This window comes from Phoenix dactylifera, chromosome 8, assembly GCF_051530095.1.
Source record: "Phoenix dactylifera cultivar Ajwa chromosome 8, Ajwa_hap1_PhDact_Kaust_v1.1, whole genome shotgun sequence".
In the NCBI taxonomy this organism is placed as follows: Eukaryota; Viridiplantae; Streptophyta; class Magnoliopsida; order Arecales; family Arecaceae; genus Phoenix; species Phoenix dactylifera.
The window spans coordinates 23,376,897-23,397,503 of record NC_143197.1 but is presented as its reverse complement, the minus strand read 5'-3'; the positions used below and the strand labels follow the sequence as shown (position 1 = coordinate 23,397,503).

The 20,607-nt window shown below is 35.8% G+C and overlaps 1 protein-coding gene across 9 annotated transcripts; it reads right to left on the bottom strand.

The window, feature by feature from the left end:
• Positions 1-1,028: 1,028 nt before the first annotated feature.
• On the bottom strand, positions 1,029-19,069 carry LOC103707994 (cyclin-T1-4-like). Of its 9 annotated transcripts, none has more exons than XR_604232.5 (8): positions 18,255-19,069; positions 18,048-18,129; positions 12,613-12,747; positions 8,721-8,899; positions 3,328-3,431; positions 1,682-1,829; positions 1,261-1,406; positions 1,029-1,162 (listed from the first exon to the last, which is right to left on the bottom strand). XR_604232.5 is itself a non-coding variant. In XM_008792738.4 (6 exons), the coding sequence occupies exons 1-6, from the start codon at positions 18,788-18,790 to the stop codon at positions 1,131-1,133; spliced, it is 1,110 nt and encodes a 369-aa protein (XP_008790960.1). In that variant the 5' UTR covers positions 18,791-19,069; the 3' UTR covers positions 1,029-1,130. The 9 variants fall into 9 exon arrangements, 4 of the variants coding, with proteins under 4 accessions (XP_008790960.1, XP_008790961.1, XP_038980590.1 ...); XR_015968160.1 differs by having other exon boundaries at positions 8,721-8,896; XR_015968158.1 differs by lacking the exon at positions 1,682-1,829.
• Between the last annotated feature and the right edge of the window lie 1,538 nt (positions 19,070-20,607).

Below are 20,607 nucleotides of genomic sequence, written 5' to 3'. Positions count from 1 at the left end.
AACCCCAAAATTGATCATCTACCATTAAAAGATAGACATTCATCAAAAATTAAAAAGAAAAAAAAGCAAATGGACCCTTTCCCCTCATTATTAGGGGTATTAGAAAAGTATCTTGGATATATCCAAGAAATATTCGAATTTTTTTTAAAAAGTAACAAATTATGATAATTTAAAATAAACATTTCTAGAAGCATCCAAGTATAGATATCAATATATATCCGATCCAGACATTAGGTTATCTGGACCATTCTCCTAACTGATTGGATTCATCATTCTGGAAGTTTAAGAACTGGTCATATATCAATTGGTAGGAGTCAAGAAGCCTAGAAGTCCTAGATACATTTGCTGTTAATCAATGCGACATTTAGAGACCTCTGCAATAAGCTAAAGGCACCATTACACCATACAAAAATGTCAGCAGTCTCTGGTAGCTTATAATATCTGATACACAAATGGTGTAACATGAACGCTACCCTGCCCATAAACTCAACCAAGTCAAACACAACATTTGTTAGACCAGGAAATATGATGCCTGCTTTGCCATTCAATTCTAACCAGTGTACTGCCCTCTGTCAAAAACTTGTAAGGGCTAACAATGGAGGAAGTTTCTATCAATTTGAAGGGTGCAAAGTGGACAGCTTTCAGTCACCTAATCAACAGATATGTATATTAAGTTATTACCATAACCATAACATTAAATAAGCCCAATTCCCAGTACCAAAGTCATGTCTCTTGAGTCTTGAGTCCTGTTTCGAGTAGATTAATTCCGCGAGGGGTAGGCACAATTGGAGCACCAGTTGTCAACAAGATGCATAACATCTCTCATAAGGACGGACAGATTAGTAGAACCAAGAAGTCGCTATGCGACAATCATAGATCAATTTTTAGTAAAATTATAAATCTTCAACAAATATGTTGAAGGTGGCTGACAGGCCAATTAGTACCGGAAGTAGCTTAAGAATAGAAATGCTGCCAATAATTAAAAATTATTGCAACCATTATAAAGACATTTAGCTGACTCATTCACCTGATAAAACCCTGATATCCTCGTATGTAAATTGTTTTATCCAATATAAACACGGTGTACAACAAACCTTTAGTACATGATGTAAGTATACTGATGTGTCATTTTAGAAGAGTTCCATCAACTGTTGTGCAACATCTGCAACGGAAACAGTGAAAATGAAAAATGTTGCTTACAGTGGCATCAATAAAGAATGTCAACAAGATGCTCAAAACTATAGAAAATAACTCCACTACCTTGAAGAATAGATGGTGTTGTCTGGAATTCACGCCAGAAACTCTGATGAAAAGCAAGATCATAATTTATAAATTTGGCAGCAAGGAATGCAGCCCCGGCAGCAATATGATGGGGCTTAAATTGAAGCCAAAGTGAACTCCGAAGTCTGCAATAATATAAATACATTGAAAGAGAGATATCAGATTTTAAAGGCAAGCATCAATAAAAAATTGAGGATAATAAACTAATAGGCAAACCATCCTTCCGAAACAATGCTATGTGTAAAAAGCTTAAAGTCTTTTCTTTGCTAAGTGAAAGTCGAGTCATTTCCACATCAACACAAACCACATTAGTTCACATGTAACAAAGATTAAAAGAGCAGAACAGCAGAGGGATTTCATATAGCAAGCTAAACAAGCTATTATGTCAATGTCTTCTTACCAACTACAAAGCAGCCATCCAGGTGATATATTATCTGAGAATCTTCTGTAGAAGAAATGCTGTCATAGTGCTAAGCTATAGCAGCATTATGTGCCTTTGGGAACTATGCATCAAGTCCTGGACCCAAGAATGCTCAAGGGGCATTTGCCTTTCCCAAAATCCAAAAACATTATTCAATCAGAAAATGAAGGAGAGATTTGTGACACAGAAGAGAGAATAAAAGCTTCTCCCATGGATGCTTCTAGCTGCTTCTTATCAATGCTATCTCATAAATGACTAATAAGATTTCCTGCACCATGCCAAGACTGACAATGTATGTACTTTTCTGAATTGCTAATACATGTTCAAAGATGATGTGTAGGTTGAGATGTGAAAGGGTACCACGTGCTTTGTGAAAATGATAAAGAGACGTACGTTTCCATTCCTTTGTTGTGTACAGGAAATTGGAGGCAAGCATGTAGGCTTCAACTAATCGGTTGAGGCAAGGTGCAATTTCAAATGATACAAAAAGCACCATATGATCAATAGAAGACTGAGTGATTTATAACTTGCCCACAAGTTCATATTTTATATACCAGCCGGAGATACATGCTATACAGATTGACCAATGAAATCTTTTGATTAAACAGAAACAACATGGTGACATAATATCTTTTACAATTTAATAACATAATATGTTTTGTTGCAAGAGTTTTTCGTGTAACATAGTACACATCTTTCGCTGTGTTGTATACACATGCAAGTTACAAATTTAGAAAAAATTCTTTCAAAAAAAAAAAAAATGTTTTATCAGTAGGACAGCCAGCAACTTGTCACCTACAAGAATCCTCTTAATTGGATCAAAAGATTAAATTTATTCAGCTACATTTTTATTATAACATTGGGAGGTCAAGAAGGTAGCAGTACTCAATCTGGAATCACATATTCAAATAATTCATGATAGATGCTTCTTGGTGTTTATCTTTCACTTCTCTTTGAGTTTAGTTAATATATTCGTCTTATGATAGAGATTTTTTTGCCCAAACATTTTCATCCATAGCCTGCATGCACAAGGGCAAATAAAGAGAAACTTTGTTCTTGATTACGTGACTAAAAGGAAGCATAATCAAGAGAAAAAGTCATTTTGATATTTTGCCATTCATGTAAGAATTCCGCCCAGACTCTGAAAAGAGGGGGCAAAGTCATTGGTTGGCTTTGCATGGTAATACACGGAACTACCAAATAAGCTAAATATAAAAACTTAATTTGCAGAGATGATCAAACATTTGCAAAAATTAAAGGAGAAAAAATAGGAAAGATGTCTAGCAAAAAAAAATAAAGGAAATATGGGACAAGAACATAAAATTGGAATATGGCATGTGCAAGGCAAAAAGGATTACTTAAACTCAAGCAGAAAAATGGAAGGGAAATTTCGTGAGCTAGAAAGTGAAACTCAACAAGAAATGGCCCTCAAGCATTGGATAACTCGAATTAAGAAGAAAGAATGAACTCAACTGCACTACAAGTGGAATAGGTTTGGAGGTCTATCAGTGATTAATAATAACCAACTGGTGAATTAGTTTGAGATTTTTCATGCAATCATGTCCAAATTGCACTGCTGCTTAACTTCAGATGTGTAACTATATTATACATACATACATACATACATATTTCTACATATATTAAAAAAAAGGCTTTCCATGAACAGCATATGAATCCTCCAGCTAAGAATATCACACAGGTCAGCACGTAATTCTCGTGAAGAAAGACCCTGCAATTTATGCCATATCAAAAGATCAATATGCCATACTACAAAAAACAATGTAGAATAAATAGTTTGAATGCAAAAACACGGCCAATTTTGGAACCAGTAAAAATTTATGTAACTCTTCCCATAGTGCTAAGAAAATAACATATGCAAGACGTACAATTCGAAGTATATACCACATGTATAGGGAAACATCAAGTACCTTGATGTTGTCATTTATCTGGCATCTTAAAAAAAAAATTGCCTAAAGACCCAGGAGAAGCAATTGAAGATGTTCGATTTTGTTTTAAATGGTACGCCTTTATTTATGAGTTTTCCAAAAGTACCATCTCGGTGAGACAAATTTCCAAAATACGAGACACGACAGAAAGTCACACCAGTAAATGAATATCTCCCATAATAATTAGAGGAATCTGAACATCATAATACAATCCTTAAGCAATAGGGATTATAAGGAGGAGAGAAGCAGGAGGAGGAGGGAGGGGAGGAAGAGAAGCAGAAGAACAAGGAGGGCAAGAAGAGTTTGCTTGCAAATTTGTTATACAATAAATATTTAAACCAAGTAACTAAATACTCTCCTATTGTGCAAAGGCACTATTTCATGTATACAATAACTTGATGGCATATGCAGTAGTATATATAATGATAAATATCTTCCAATGCTGCTGCCAGTGGCAGCTGGCCTGTGATGCACAGGCACTTAATGGCACCAAACCGTATGACATCTGAAGTTGCATGGGCAAGATCATCACACCAAAGAATATATTTAGAAGTGAAACATAGAAGACAATGAAACTTAGCAAATTGGTCGATAATTACACAATCCAATGCGAATAAAAAAAACATTTCAGCAACGATTATATGGACATAAATCTTCAATATCTCTTGAGTTGTATCTATTCTAGAGCACCTTAACAAAGTCTTTCTGTCACAGAAACAAAAAAAACAAAAAAAGAAAACCTCATATGTTTCTTTAATAGCCAGACATGGCAAAAAGAAAAAAGAAAACCAGAATTTTTCGCAGGATCTCTCACATTACAAGAATCTCAGTCATTCCGTATGTAAATCTGCTAGGACTGGGATATCCAAGAAGTATTGGTAACAAATAATCATACAAGTCCAAAGGACGGTAATAATTCTTCAATTAGGAAAGTATCATGGCTGGCTTAAAAGGAGAATCAAAACAAAGAGTAACGAGCATCTATGGAAGTGAGAATTTCCAGAAACATCATGCACTTTGTGACCCTCATTTTGAAGGCCAATTTCATCAATGTTTGAAGACATCTTTAGGACTACCAAAACCTGACCCGGTATGTATGATGTAGATTTTTGGATCATAATATACCACCAATAAGTATATTAGGAAAGAAGAATTCAACGTACATGTAAGAAATTTTTTATAGTACGCTATATATGTGTGTGGGTGTAGTTCACTAATCTTAGAGTCAATTAAAGTGATGACTCTCTCTCTCTTTGTATGTGTGTGAGAGAGAGAGAGATGAGGCCTGTAGGTAACTTCGGGCCACATAATAGCGGTATCACTCTATCAATGCCCTTAAATTCCTAATAAGCCCAAAATGGCAACATGTGATCCCACATCTCCAGTGCATACCATGAAACTTTATAAGTAGGCTAGCTAGCACTATCATTAACCATCTCAATATAAATCTGCGAAGAATGTTTTCAATTTTCTCTATGAAATCAACAGAAAATACTATAATAAGCTGAAGGTCACATGAATTTAATATGATGAAGCATGTCGAACACAAATTGTTCGATAGAGATTTTCTTTAAAAGCAACTACGGATCTTACCTTTTCTTTTAAAGTAATTTAAGGTTCAGGGGGAACTCCTGGCCAGTTGTTCACTTGTAAACTTTCATTAGTCCACATGGGTCCACCTATGCACACATCTTATGGGGCTCAGCAGCTTATAATAGAATAAAGCCTGAACTGTAAGGTAATATGGGGTTGCTGAGAATCCTTTGTAAAGTTGGAAGGATGGAAGGAGTCAAGAACTGCTCTTCGATATAATCTTGACAGTAAAGGAGCATTGCTAACTAGGCCATTGAGCCTCTTGTTTCAAAGTTTGAAATCTTAGTTTCAGTCTTAAGGTCTCACCAAACCATATAGGTAGTTTTAGCAGTTTCGATGGTTAGTCCTAGTTTTGGTGGTTTAGGTTGAAAACTGTAAATAAAGCTAAATAATGCCAACTAAAAACAAGAAAAAAATCAAGGAAAATACATCAGGCATCATTTCAAAATATAATATATTGTTTAAAAATTTAAATGTATTTTTACAACTATTTCACCATAAAACAATTTAAAAATTGTTTTTTAGCAATAAATGTTCAAAAATCATATTCCAAATTTACTATATGACTAACATACATAATGATAACAGAAATGTCCATAAATTTAAGCTCCAGGATAGCACAAACTGTGCCAAAAAATTTACAGTTCTATTTAATTTCTTTAAAAAATAACAGTGCAATGCTTCCAGATCTTCTTGAAACTTGCAGAATTTAAGTTAGCCTAGCAAATATGCTTTACAACATATGCAGAAACAAGGAAATACATAAAACTAGAATAAACAATTCAGACATGTATTATATTTGGAACTATAATTTAAGTTAGTGACAACTGAACTTCAAAGTAGACCTACTTGCTGATTTGTTCATCCTAAACTTCAAAAGACACTTAAAATGCATAAGACTCCCCTTCTTCAGATTGCTCAACATTTACCAATGATTTATATAATACATGCTTGGGCTTCAAAGCAAAGATTGCTGAACCGAGCCGTACCGGCCGGTACCGAATCGATTCTTCAATAGAAAACGATTCCAGAACCTGATTGGATGTGGCCGAAACCGGCCAAAACCAAACAGAACCGGACAGTTCCGTCCGGTTCGACGAATCTTGCTTTAAAGTCTCAAAATCAGGGTCTGCTGTGCCGGAACCGGGGCCTGGACCGGTTGCTCTACAGCACAGAATGGTACGCCTTCGTACCATTCCGTGTCGGCCCCGTACCGACACAGCAGAGGAGGGGGGAGAGGGCAGACGAGAGAGAGGAAAAAAGAGAGAAAGAAGGAGAGAGAAGGGAAAGAGAAGGAGGGTGGCGGAGACAGGTGGAGGCCAAGGGAGGCTGGCGACCTGGGCGGAGGAGGCAGGGAGGCAGAGGAGGGCTCTGCGGCCGGGTCTCCTATTTTGAACGGTTTATGTAATAGTTGCTTAGGCTTCAAAGTCTCAAAATCAGGGTCTATTGTTCCAGAACCGAGGCTCAGACCGGTTGCCTGGCAGCACGGAATGGTATGCCCCACCTTCTATTGTTCCATGCCATCCCCGTACCGACACAGTAGAGGAGGTAGGGGAGAGGACGGATAGGAGAGAGAAAAAGAGATAGAGAGAAGGGGGAGGGAGGGAGTGAGAGAGGAGAGTGGCAGAGATCGGCGGAGGCCGACGACCCTGCCACGGAGCCCGGAGGAGCTTCCTCCGTGCAGCTCGCCAGCCTCTGTCAATCGGCCTCCACCCCCTCTTTTTTCCTTTCTCTCCCTCTCTCTCCCTCCCCTGCTTGCTCGCTCTTTTTCTCTCTTTCCTTCTTCTCCCCCTTTGGCGACGGATTTCATTTTCATTGCCAGAACCATCTCGGTTCGTTGCCGAAATGGCTCAGTATGACCAAACCGCCCGGTTCGAGACAATTCCGCTGACTATGCTCAAAATAGATAACTGACCGCTAATTTAGATATACTTAGCTGGTGATTTTATATGAAACTCCCACTTTATGATTTAAAATTTAGAAGCCGGAGACTTCTACTAAGATGCCACACCTGCTTCAAAATCTAGTACACATATCCTAATGCTTCCACCGCTAGTACTTTTTTATTTTTTGGTTTCATTCTGAAAAGGTGAACCCTAGGCACTTTCATAATCATACCTAAAACCTATTGAATTCATGCTCTCCCCCACAAATGCACTCCAATACCCACTCCAAATTTAGGTAATTGACTTTGATGCTCTTAGAATGTTTTCTAACACAAAGGTGTGCCTATAGAGTATATTACAAATGAACAGTTTTAAATTTCAGAATATTCTCATATAGATTTAGTCGGTCAACTTCTTGGACAAAGATATCCTTTGCTCAACTCTATAATTAGACTAGGAAGAAATATAATCAGATACCCCATTCTACCATTTACAGAATAATCAAAAAGGAAATAAAATCAAATTTCATAATATATTAGGAAAGGCAATTCAATTAAATGTCTTAATATATCAGCAAAAAAGATAAGATCAAATACCCCAAACAAAATAATAAATAGAAAAGAAGATGCAATTAAATATCGTAATATGCTTGGAAACAAAAAACGTATCCCAAACAATTTATTGTTTGTTTCAAATTGTTTTATTCTTTTATATCTGTATTTGTTTATTCAATTGTTTGCATTCTGTTTTCATAGAAACAGAACCAAAAATTATAACAATGATCTATAATGATGTCATATTCACTAATTTGTTTAAAACAATACATGCACATGTCTATTTGCTAGTACAGTCATAAATCAATGTGCTCTCAAATAACATAACAATGTGTAATGACAGAGCCATTTGTTTGTGAGGAATCAACCATATATTGATAATTGAGAATCACAATTATTGTCTCATGTTCATCATGGACTAATAGAAGATATAAGCAAATTAACCAAAACTCCCAGATAATTGTAAAAAACTAGCTGCAAGCACCGGAAGACTTGGTCCTCCCATAATTATCCAAAGCAAATTATTTAAGCATCCTCCGTTGCAAACCTTGGGTTTTAAGTAAGCATCACATATCATATCAGACTCCATGTCGTAAGAAAGTTAATTCAAATGAATGCATAACATTAATTAAAAATAAAGAAAAATCCCATAGTAGATGCCTTTTTGTGTACTAGCTTCTAAAGGAAAACCAACTCTAGCTGTTAATTCAACGTGTTGTAGCTTTGCATTTTATTACCTTCACATGCTCTTCCACCTTATCAAAAAAGTAAATAAACATAAATCGTAACTCAAAAAAGGACCTAGAGAACATTAGAAAAAGAAGCAACTTTCAAAGTTACAATATGTTTGATAATCTATCAATAACAATATTAACCCTTTTTGATGACAGAAAAAGAAAGGTCGGTCATTTACCATGGGAGGTATAATGCCATATTCTTCATATTAATAAAAATTGGAAGTTCTAATACATTGTATTTCATAAGAAATCAATAAATTGAAATCAGCAGAGCAAAAAATATCAAACACTTAGAAACTTACCCTTCACTGACCAAGTTCCAGGCCACATCAAGAAGAACAGTTTGTGAAAGTCCTAGTTTGTTAAGAACAGATGAAAGTGGAGCATAAGGGTGCTGCACGTCAAGTTCGAAATCCAGAGTTGTCAGTATCATTTGTTCAGCATCAATAACTTTCTCACGGTATTGTTCAAACCAGTCCTGCTAAAACAACAAAAAAATATATATAAGGTAAGGTCAGAGTATGCAACTTTCGCATATGGGTGCATGCATTTCAGTTAGCTTCTATGTGACAGAAATATTATATCTTCTGGTCAAAACAACAAGCATATAGAACAAGCAATTTATAACTAGCTATCAGTAAGAAAAAGGTATATGATTCCCAACAACAGCAAAAAGGAAATAGAACTGATATAAAACCAATTTTATTTAAATAGGTTTATACATTGGCTTTATCTAAAAGTGTTACACCAATTTCCTGGGCTAGGTTCAGAATTAGGACTTTCCAATTTCTGCATAACATCTAATGAGCGACCAAGCAAAAACCCAAAGATGCAGGCCTTCAAGTAGCAGAAAGCTTGAAAAATATATGATATTCAGAAGAATGCTAACCCATTGTATCATATAATGTAATGGTATTTACAATGTTCCTGGACAAATACAAGAATCAGATTTGGATGCATATCCAAGTATCTGACTCAGCAAGAATGAAAAGGGTAATTCGGAGGCATGTAGGATAAAATGTAATTTTAACTAAATTATATATTATTTATTTAAATGTTGTTTGTTTAGATATTTAAAGATATTTGTTTGTCGATGTCTTTCAATATATATGTTCTCCCTATCCAAACTTCCTAATTCACTTAAGAATATAAGAAAAATAATATTTTGCATAGATATTTTAATACCTACACCCATGAACAATCTTTAAATAAAAACAAATACTCGCTCCTAATATCAAAAAAAGGAGGTGAACTTCATTATTGGAAGAGTTCAACTCTCTTCCAATCTTTGAAAGTAGCAACCAAAGAACTTCACAAGTATGCAAGTGTCAGATATTCATCGGACTTGGATACATATCCAATACATATCCAATACGGATTTTTGGAGCTAGATGTGATTGCCCAAGTAACATAGTATTTTTCTTTTTCTTCAAAAGCAAAACTTGACAAGATAAATAGGAAGAATTTTTTGGCAAATATTAACCAAATATAAAAATTTGCATAACCAAATGAGAGTTATAACATACACCAGAATGAATACAATTTGTATAAGGAACCTGATATTCATGCATTGCCAACAACTGGTTTAATGAATATTTTACCAAAATCAAACTTCAAGCAAGCTAAGAACCCTATTGAATCCTTTCCATGAGCAAATTTGTGGTGTCTCCAAAGGACTCATACCTGACTTGCAAGGGTTGAGAGCCTAAGAAGCTTAGTTACAAGGTTCACTAAACCGGTACCAAGGCCCATACCGATCAGCAACCGATTCGGTAGGGTACCGGTTAAGTACCGTACTGACACATGGTATGGTGTGGCGTGCCGGTTCTAAACTGGCACTAGCACACCATTTTTTTTCAAATCTTTTTAAGCTTCAATGAATAGTAATCATTTTTTTAATTTTTTGAATGATTTTAAGTGTAATATGATGTTTCTTGATGTTTTTTGATGTTTCTATCGCCCCGGTACATCCCAAAAGATGGTTCTTGATGTTTTGGAATAATTGTTCTGCATCATCGTGGCATTGCTCTGAAACAATACTATCTCGAGGAGGCAAAAATCTAGCAAATTTATCATTGGATTTGCTACCCCTAGGTTTTTGCATTAGCACCCGGCCAAATTCAAAATGTAAAGAAAAGGTCAACGATCCTAGCTTTGCATGCTAGGAGAAGTAAACATAAAATATCCTAAAATCAATTAGCGAAATACAAAACATAAAATGACACAATCAATTACATACATTTAAAGTACAACAAACATACCGACATCTAGAATCTCGTTAAGTGGCAATGTCTCTCGTAGATATCTGAATCATTACCATAATCCGGAGGCATATCAACCCATCCCTCTAACCCAGCAGCGTTGTAGTCCTATATTTTCATCTTATAAGGAACACGCTCTAGGTTATAAATGATTTTGGACCTCACATTATAGCTTTGGCTCTAAGAGGTGTCCTCTGGCCAATAATACGACTGTCGAGGAGCCCATCTGAACATACCGGCAGCAAAATTTGACATGTAAGGTGCTCCAGGCTGCATAGGATAGTGGCCACTAGAAGATGATACCTTGGACGTACCATATACATATCTCTAATCGGCTTCTAATTTTACAGTTATTTTTTGAATTTTATTTTAATTTTTAATTTTTTAAACCAAAAATATAATTAATTAATTTAAAAATTATAAATTTAACAAAAATTAAAGATTTTAGTCTTATTGTGTAGCTCATCCATAGATCCACACCATATCATAAAATCATATCAAAATTAAAAAATTTGGCATGGCCTCCTCTATATCTTCATTTTCTTACTGACTTTTGGCCTAAAAAAGAAAAAACGACGAAACCATAGAGAGGGGGAGAGCGGGAATACCTTGAAAGAGGCTTGGATCTTTCATTTTATTGTTGAAATTGGTGGTTATTTTTTATTTTTGGGGGAAAATCTGGTGGATTGCAAAGTAGGGAGGCATGAGAAGCGAATGAAGCTTCTCACGGCCTCTTTCTTCAATTATAAAAGGGGAGGGAGCCCGTTCAAAACTAAAAAAGTGTGAATCGGGCAATTCGCGTTGGTTCCACTTCGTACCGAGCTGGTTCCACTTTGAACCGAGCCGGTTTCACTCCGAACCATTCAGTTTGGTGCTTGAACTAAATTATGGGGCCGAACCGATCAAATTTTTGGTCTGTTCAGTTCAGTACATCCCAAACATTGGTTCGAAGCAGTTTGCACCGGTTCGGTTCAATACGTCCCAAACCGGGCAGTTCGGCGCTTGAACTAAATTATGGGGCCGAACCAATCCAATTTCCGAGCGGTTCGATTCAGTATGTCCCAAACTGGGCGGTTCGGCATACAATGCTTAGTTATATTTATCACCTTTAAGCTCATAAACTCCAACTATGTGTCCTAGCAAGCACTCATAAGTAATTTCTCCTTGATGAAAATCTTCAGTTCTCTAAACAAAAAAGAGGCATTTTTGTATTATATACTTCATTATATGTAAAATATCATGAAGAAATTCTTTGATCTACAGTTGATGTTTGTTAGAATAGTTTGATGCCCTGTATGGCAGTATCTGTGTTAGAATCTGCAAAGTGCGCCCTTGCCCACGCAACATCGAATCACGCACTTCCACATATAAGTTTCATATAACAGAGATCTTACATCCACATGTATAGATTTAAGAATGCCTTTGAGAAACTTCTTTAAGTAGGCATACGTGTGTGTGACACCATGCATCATTCAGCTATTATTAGAACTTTGATATAAAGACCTGCTCAAATTCTCTAAAAGGTTTAGTCAAATCTAAATATGTCACACATATAATATGATGCAGCAAAAAGGAGTCACCACTAAAAGAACCAGTAATGATGCGAGAGATAATCATTATCAAATAGAAATACTTGTTGACATATCAATGCAAAAGTGGAATATAGTTATATCAATACTATATAGTTATATCAATACTATAAAACTATGTGTGAATAGGCAGCAGAGTAACCATGCATTAGATGTCTGAAGCAAGGCCTGTTGGATTAATAAGTTACAAAATGATATTGCTCTTGCTGAGACAACCATAAAAATAATATTCCAAATACACAAGGAAAGAGATGGAAAAGTTATATATCCTGCATGTGGCAAGTTCTGCAAGACATTACAGACTGCTGATTTCAGAACACTGAACAAGGCCTAATAACACTTACACTGTGTGGCAAATATGGAAAGAAAGCAAACTCCTGTTTCTGAGAAATTTCACAGGATGCCCGTAGCACACTGTTCAAAAGACATGGTGTGTCCTCAGACTTTGAAGCTAGGAACAGAGCTGCCGTAGCAATCAACTGCCCAAAAAGTTGGATTGTTAACAGACAAACTAATGAACTGGTAATTTAGAAGCACGACACCCAATAATCTACAATTACAAAGAGCAGTTCTTAAGTTGAATCCATGAAATCAATGATGTCTACTGAATTACATAAGGTAGCTATTCTGGCTAAGCAGTTACAACTTACAAGAATGATACAGAAGCTTCATAATAATGCGATGTAAATCTTCCTGCTAGTTTTGAACAAGAAAAGCATTAACTCAGTGGTCAAGTACAACATATCAAAGTTTTCTCTTTAAGCAGCCATACTGCCATAGTTTAACTACTTTTTCCTTTTGATTTTGTTACTATTACTTATTACTTCGCAAGCATTTGGACAGCCGTCTACAATTATGACTCTATGATACACAAGAAGAATTGTGCTCAAAAGTCAGTTGGAGGTGATAGTATCTCTAAACCTCAAGAACGAGGATGTACCACATAAACAAAGAGAACCATGATAAAAACAGCTATAACAAATGATTGTCCATTTAAATGTGTCTTCTTTAGCCAAAAAGCCAGCATACAAGTTTCAAAAGCAGATCCTACATCATCAAATTATACAAGTATCATTGTTAAATCATCAATGGACAAATTCTTATAAAAGAGATAATACTAGCTGATTGGTGAGCAAATTGTTTCCAAAGATTTCTATTTAGACACAAGGCTTGTTTAAAAGAGATTGGCCAAGACATTTCTACTCAAGTAATTCAACCTTGTTGATTTTAATTTAACTGGTTAGTTTAATTGAATCTAGATCAATTTAATCTGGTCTAGCCAATAGACCAGTCCCGTTTAGTCAGTCTTTGCTGGCTTGATCAAACCAGATCATCTAAGGCATTCTTACTTCATTTTTCTTGCACTTTAGTTTAGATGTCAACTCAACAAATCAGGTCCGTTGAACCAGGTATTGACATTTCAAGTGAGACATGACCACAGTATGGTAAAATAAAAATTTAGATTAGATGAGAGGCCCGAGCAGGTAAATTTTCATTCCAAATTTATTTAGAACCTTTCATTGCCCATATGGTCTGATCAGGAAGAGCCATAAATAACTCAACATTGGCGGAACAAGAGTATGGAAATAACCATAAATCCTTTTCTCTGGTCCCAATACTTCATAGCAGCTAAGTAGTATCACTGTTCTCGTGGACAAAATCATACGACCCAAACCACTTGTAGGCAGCCAGCTGTCACTCCAGCAGCAACCAACCCTGAAGACCTATTGGGAAGAGTCTCTGTTTCTTTCCCAATAATCCTTTTCCTCCTCCATCTTGTATTATTTCTCTGTTCTAATATCATGTATTGAGATTTGATAGAGGAGATGGATGGGAGTGATGAATGGGTGGGGAGCGGTGGAGGGGCATACATGGATGTAGACATGCGGTTGATGGCTTAGGTTAGGTGCTCTCACTTCTAAAGGAAGGTACTAAAAAAGGGAGAAAGGAGAAGTTGAGCATAGGGGTTTACAAGGAGTGGGTGAGGAAGACAGAAAGAAGCTGGGTAAGGCAACAATCGAGAAGCCAAGGAACATTACCAGATGGGAAGGTTATCATCTAAGATAGGAGTATTACAGGAAAGTAAAATATGTGATAAACAGTGTGATGGGCGTTAGAGCTGAAAAACAGATCAGATACAAAATATCCATATCCATATCCATATATGTTTTTATTTGGCAAAAATGAATACACCTGTAGACATTAATTGATATTATAATTTGCACAAACTCAAATACGAATCATATATTGACAAATACGGTTATTGATGTGGATATAAATCAGAAAGTTAAATTTATAGATAAAACATAATCCCGCTTTATATTTTTTTAACACATTTTACATATACAAACCTCAATTTCTTTAGAAATAAACAAATAATCCCATACAAAAAGAAATAAAGATATAATGCACCCAATTAATCATCTGATTTTTTTAGTGGATACTAATAATTCTGCAAAGTTACATATTTTGAATTCGAAAGCTGATAAACAAGGATGCAACCCCTAAATCAAAGATGCCAATGTCGAAGATTAAATCAAAGATATGCTGATGCCACCACTCAGTTGACTTTGGAGTTTATGACATCCAAATGAAGGTAAATAGAATCATAAATGGAATCAAATATTGGTTTATCCATATCCATATCAGCTCTTCTTTGATGAAGACACATATGAACGGGGATATTGGTCAAATGCTATAATTTGCATCCACATCTAGATAGATTCAGATATGGAAATGGGTCTGAATGAATAATATCCACCTCATCATTTCACCTTTAGTAGGAATGGAGTTTCTATAAAGGACGCCCGCTATAGTAACTAATTGCCAAAGTTTTCACATGATCGGATTTAATAATGCTTCTATATAATCCTAAGATAATGCTAAAAATTAAAAAATATTACCTATTGAAAAAACTACTTATATCCAAGGAGGACAATGCAATTCCTAATGAATATCAGCATTTTATCATTTAAAGCTAAAGATGAAGACTGTGAAGGTATCAAAGCATGACATCAACTATTAAGCTCACAAGATTCTCAAAGATTGTTGAAAAACACATGGAGGACAATGCAATTTCTAATGAATATCTTACAAATCAAAAATTTCTTGACAATAAAGCAAGCACTAAAGGTTACGATTAGTATCAAGCGTACCGCTCCACAAACTGCCCGGTTTGGGGCATGTTGAACCGTATTGCTCTTGAAAGAGATGATACAGCACTTCAGCTCAGAATAAGGGCTAAACCACTAGTTCAAGCCCGAACCAAGCGATACAACCCTGACTCAAGTTGAACCGTCCAGTTTGGCTTAATTCAGCGCTATTCAGCCCTCTCCCCCATTTTTAATAATTGAGGGGGAGGCAGAGAAGGCCTCCCATGCCTTCTCTACCCCTCCCTTTCTTTTTCTTCAACTCCAAAAAAATGAAAAGCAAAGCTAGATTTCATAGATTTTAGCCCAAGCCAAAAAATTGTAAGATGCCTTGGTGGCCTTCTCCCTTCCATCTTCTCTCTTTTTTTCTTTTCATGCTGAAAATCAGCAACAATCGGAGAAAATAAGAGAAGATCATGCAGAAATTTTGGATTTTCATATGATTTCGTGATATACTATAGATCTATGGACGATCTATGCAATCATGATTTTTTGTTTAAGTCTATAAATTTTTAAATTAAAAAATATTTTTGGATCATAGAATAATAAAAAAATAAAATAATGATCGAAAAAATTTTGTAATTGGTAGCATATTTGGGGGTATGCATGCTACTCTCTATAAAAATTTGGTAGCAATTTATTTAAGTTTGGACATGATCATGCGCGTAGAGATGTACACCTAAATTTAAATAAATATAAAAAATAAGTGGTCTTTTGTGCATACCCATGGGCTGAGAAAAATATGTATAGCATCCCTAGTAGGGTGCTACACTAACCTAACTAAAATTAATTTTTTGAATATTTTATATTTAAATATCATTGTTGATTAAAAATAATATTAAAATATAGATATTTTTATAATATAAATATAATATGTAGCATTCGTATCAAACTATGACATGCATGGATATGGTTTGTCTGAGAATCATATTCGAATGGATACTCTCCTTCACATCCTAAGGCAACTTACAAGTTAGATTTTGTTGCCACGATCTTCGAATGGTCGTATCCAACGATCGGGCAGGAATACGCAGAAGCCTACTTAGAATCTTGGAGTGCTATCCTAGGCCCGGCTTACAATCACATTTTCAATATTTACGAGGGATATCGACACTCCACAAAATTTTAGATGTCAGTATGTACTTTGTACTTTAAATATAAATCGACTCCATTTGTTGTATTATATTTAAATTCATTTATAACTACTTTAATTGTACTTCAATTCCATTTCATGATCCAAAAGACATCAAAAGAACATCAAAATTACAAATTAAACAACCAAAAACATCAAAATCATAAGTCAAACCAAAAAAAGGAAACAAAAAATTGAAAAATAAAAAATAAAGAAAATGGCATATCGGTTAGATGATCGATACACCAGCCCATACCATGTGTTGATACAGTACCAAACTAGTATTGTACCATTCCGATAACTGACTAGTATGTGTCAGGGCACCGATTTGGTGAATCTTGGTTATGATTGGTCTAGACTAAGTCTAGATGCACAAGAGGAGATACCAAACACTACCTGTGGCACCAATTTGGTTCAAGGATGCACAATTGTGGGTTTGATCTTGGAGATCAGCATATTCATTAGTCTTTTCATTATTAAATTCATGCAAATTAGAAATTTGATTCACATTTAGCAAATTACTTATTAAATATTTTTCTGGTGCTTTTAATCAATACATTAGTGGCTTGGGCAATCTGCAGGAGATCTAAACCCCACATCTTTAGATGCCTGGTATTGTTAAATTATTGTTTTTTCATCTTGAATCATGATAATATGGGATATTGAACACACTAGGATTGTCCACCAAATAAGAGACAAATGAAAGTTATATAACAAAAGCATTGCAGTTTGAAAGATGTGCATAAACACATTAGCTAAATTATGAGGCTATATAAAAGAAGTGAAAAGGTTTGACTAGAAGAAAACTTAAAATGTAAAACCAAAACAACTCCCATTGGTTTAGGCATTAAAATAGCTTTCCAACAGACTTTGGATAACTCAAAGCAGAATCCATGTAAAAATATTATGGGCAATTTTTTTCTGAAAGATCTAGCTTTGGGGAGAGTAAGAATAGCATGGGCACTTCTCTAACATACATTATTAAATTTTGGACCCAAAGTCCTAATATTTTTCTTACTTGTTTTGTTACAAAAGTTAGCCAAGAAGTGAACAGAGATTTTTCTCTTTTCAACACAACTATGAGCTGAGGAGTTTTTTTTTATGTCTACATTGGAAGAGTCAAGTTTTCACATATGAAATTTGGTTGGTTGAACCAGGAAGCATTGCAAACAATTAAAACAGAAGGGATACAACAAAAATAAGCAACAGTAATCAAAGGCGACAATACTGGAAATGCATCAAAAAAAGGAATCATGGTCACAAGATATAGCCATTGCAATCAAAGAATGGATGTGAACTTTTGAGTTCGAGTTAATTATTTAAATGCAAGACATTCATCTGGTAAACACTAGTTATTATGTACTCTTCCTGCACAAACAATTCTATTCCAGATAGTTATTCACCGATTTGAAGGCAGTCATCGAGTACAAATAAATGCAAAAAAAGATTAGAATTTTGTGATGACTTGAATAGATTGCAACAAGGCTTTGAAACTCACAAATCTATCATGACAAGCATGAGATCTACGAAGAAAGAAGCGGTGGCAGAGCACCATTGCAGTTCCAATTGTAGTCTGAGGCCTGCAATCCAACAAATCCAAAATCCTTCATCAACTGATTTTACATAGAAAATACATAATACTACAAGCGACCGCAATTCAAACACGTAAATCGTTATAAAAACGTAAAAAGGATCGGCAGCTTACAGCTCTAGCCTCATCCCAAGGCTCTGAAGATACGAGCAGTACGAGTACCGCAGGTGCGTTTCAAGACCAGGATTTATTCCATCCTTTCTTGATGGCGAGCACCTCTCGATCTCATCCCTAGACATGAATGCCTCACTCTCCTCCACTTTCGCTGGCACCTCCTGCCTGCGCGCCAGAACAGCACCATCATCACGCCTCCTCGGCTGCATAAAAGAACCATGACTCGTCGACGGGCCATTGCCACCGGCGACCCCATTCCGGCACCGGTTCCCGGCGTGCTCGTCCCACGTAGAGACGTCGGACCTCCTCCTCTTCAGAGGAGGCGGCGCGCCAGGGTACGCAGCGGCGTCGCTAAAGGCGTAATCTTGGTGGTTTCTATAGGAGAAATCCCTGTGAGAGTAGTGGTTGAGGTTGGGGGCGGCGGAGGCTTCGTATTCGGGGGCGGCCGTGGGCCGGTTGAAGGCGGATCGGCGGTAATTGACGTGGCGGCCGCCGGCGTCGGCGGCGGGGGCGCGGCAAGGTTGGGAGAATGGCATGGTTTTGATCCCAATTGGATTGTTACGAATCCGTGGTGGATTTTTAAGCGATATAAAGAGGGAATTGAATTGGGGAAAGCCAAGAATTGAGATCCAAAGTCTCGATTGATCCAAGGATGATCGAATTGGAGGCCGATTGGTGGAGGGAGAGGGATCGAACGATGGGAATGATGGGGTTTTGGAGACGAAATGTGTGATCGGGGGAGGGGAGGGTGGTGACGGCCGTTAGGTGAGGGAAAGAGAGAGAGACGGATAACATCAATGTGACCGCTTGATAAATAGGTTTCCAAACCATTTTTTCTTTTTTTACATAGAGAGATTGGGAATAATAAATTATATTTAATAATTCAGAATTTCCATCATTCAATTAAAAAAAAAATGCAACTTGGATCCAAACTTATATATATAATATACATATACATATTCCTCAAGATATATACATACTGACTCTTTTATGTCCATCTAATAGCTCTACCCATATATTCTCCATATATCACCTATTAATATGTATTATCTAATGCTTTTATTTATTTAGCATCATCAGGAGCTTAACAATGATACATTAACCTTTGTAAAATAACCATCTTTGAGCATTGAACTATTGAAGTAATAGAAGAAGAGTTCAATTGGATAAGAATGAATATTATCTAGTGGAATTGAAGAATAATGGAGCAAATAAATCAAAATTGATATAAAGATGGAGATTAACTTTGAAGAAGATATGATATAATTTCAAAGATCAATTTCATGTGCTTTATAGCAAATAAAAGGTGTTAAGTGATCACTTAAGACACTAGATAAAAAAATTGTTGCTAATAAATATCAATAAACAATATATTATTTTAATTAGTGATACAAAAGTTACATTGAAAGAGATGTTCTATAAAACTTTATGTCGATCAAATATTAATTTTTATTGGCGTTCGTAGGTGGGAAACATTTTAGAAGCACAAGTCTGAGCTATTATATAGAGATTAAGATGGTAAACTAAAGTGAATTCGACTATAAAGGAATATAAAGTCATTGTCCTAATTATATGTGGTTGACTATATTATCTAAAAAAGCAAATGAGGTTGTGGACTGGATAAAAAAGGGCTTAAGTCTTCATGTCTATCAAATATTAATGTTTGTTGTCTTTTGGAAGGCGGAAATTATTTTGGAGACATAAGCATAGGCTATGATATAGAGATTAAGTTGGTAGGCTGGAGCGAATTTGATTATAGAGGAGTGCGTTTGTATGGATGGATGGATGGATGTATGTATGGATGTATGCATGTATGCATGCATGTATGTGTGCATGTATGTGTGTGTGTCTATATGTTTGTATGTATGTATGTTTGTATGCATGTATGTATGTCTGTATGTATGTCTGTATGTGTGTGTGTATGTATCTGTGTATGTACGTATGTGTGTATGTATGTGTGTATGTATATATGGATCTTGATTGTTTAATATAGATAAGCCATGGATCTAATTATATCTACCTAACTAGATTACCTAATAAGGCAAATTAGGTTGTGGATTGGCTACAATAATGGCGTCCTAGTGTATAAGGCTTCCGCCATTGCAACTTTTAAGGAGGATTAGATATATGCAATTTTACCTATGTGTATGGCGGCTGTTTTTGTATTTCAAATTTGTGATACCTAGATTATAATGGAGCAATTTTACTATTGCACCAAGATTGCGCATTGGCTAGCTAAGTAAATTTTATCATATTCTTCTTGCCAATCCTATTTCTAATTCCTTATCAGCTTTCTCCTATATTTTTCCCTTGCCTTTGCTTGTTTATTTTTTGCTCTTCCAGTGCTTTCATA

Coding starts and splice junctions, on each gene's coding strand:
- LOC103707994 (XM_008792738.4), bottom strand. CDS start 18,790: ATGCCATTCTCCCAACCTTGCCGCGCCCCCGCCGCCGACGCCGGCGGC. Junction 18,130..18,254: donor CTTGGGATGAGGCTAGAGCT/GTAAGCTGCCGA, acceptor GTTGGATTGCAG/GCCTCAGACTACAATTGGAA. Junction 12,748..18,047: donor ATGCTTGTCATGATAGATTT/GTGAGTTTCAAA, acceptor CTTTTTGGGCAG/TTGATTGCTACGGCAGCTCT.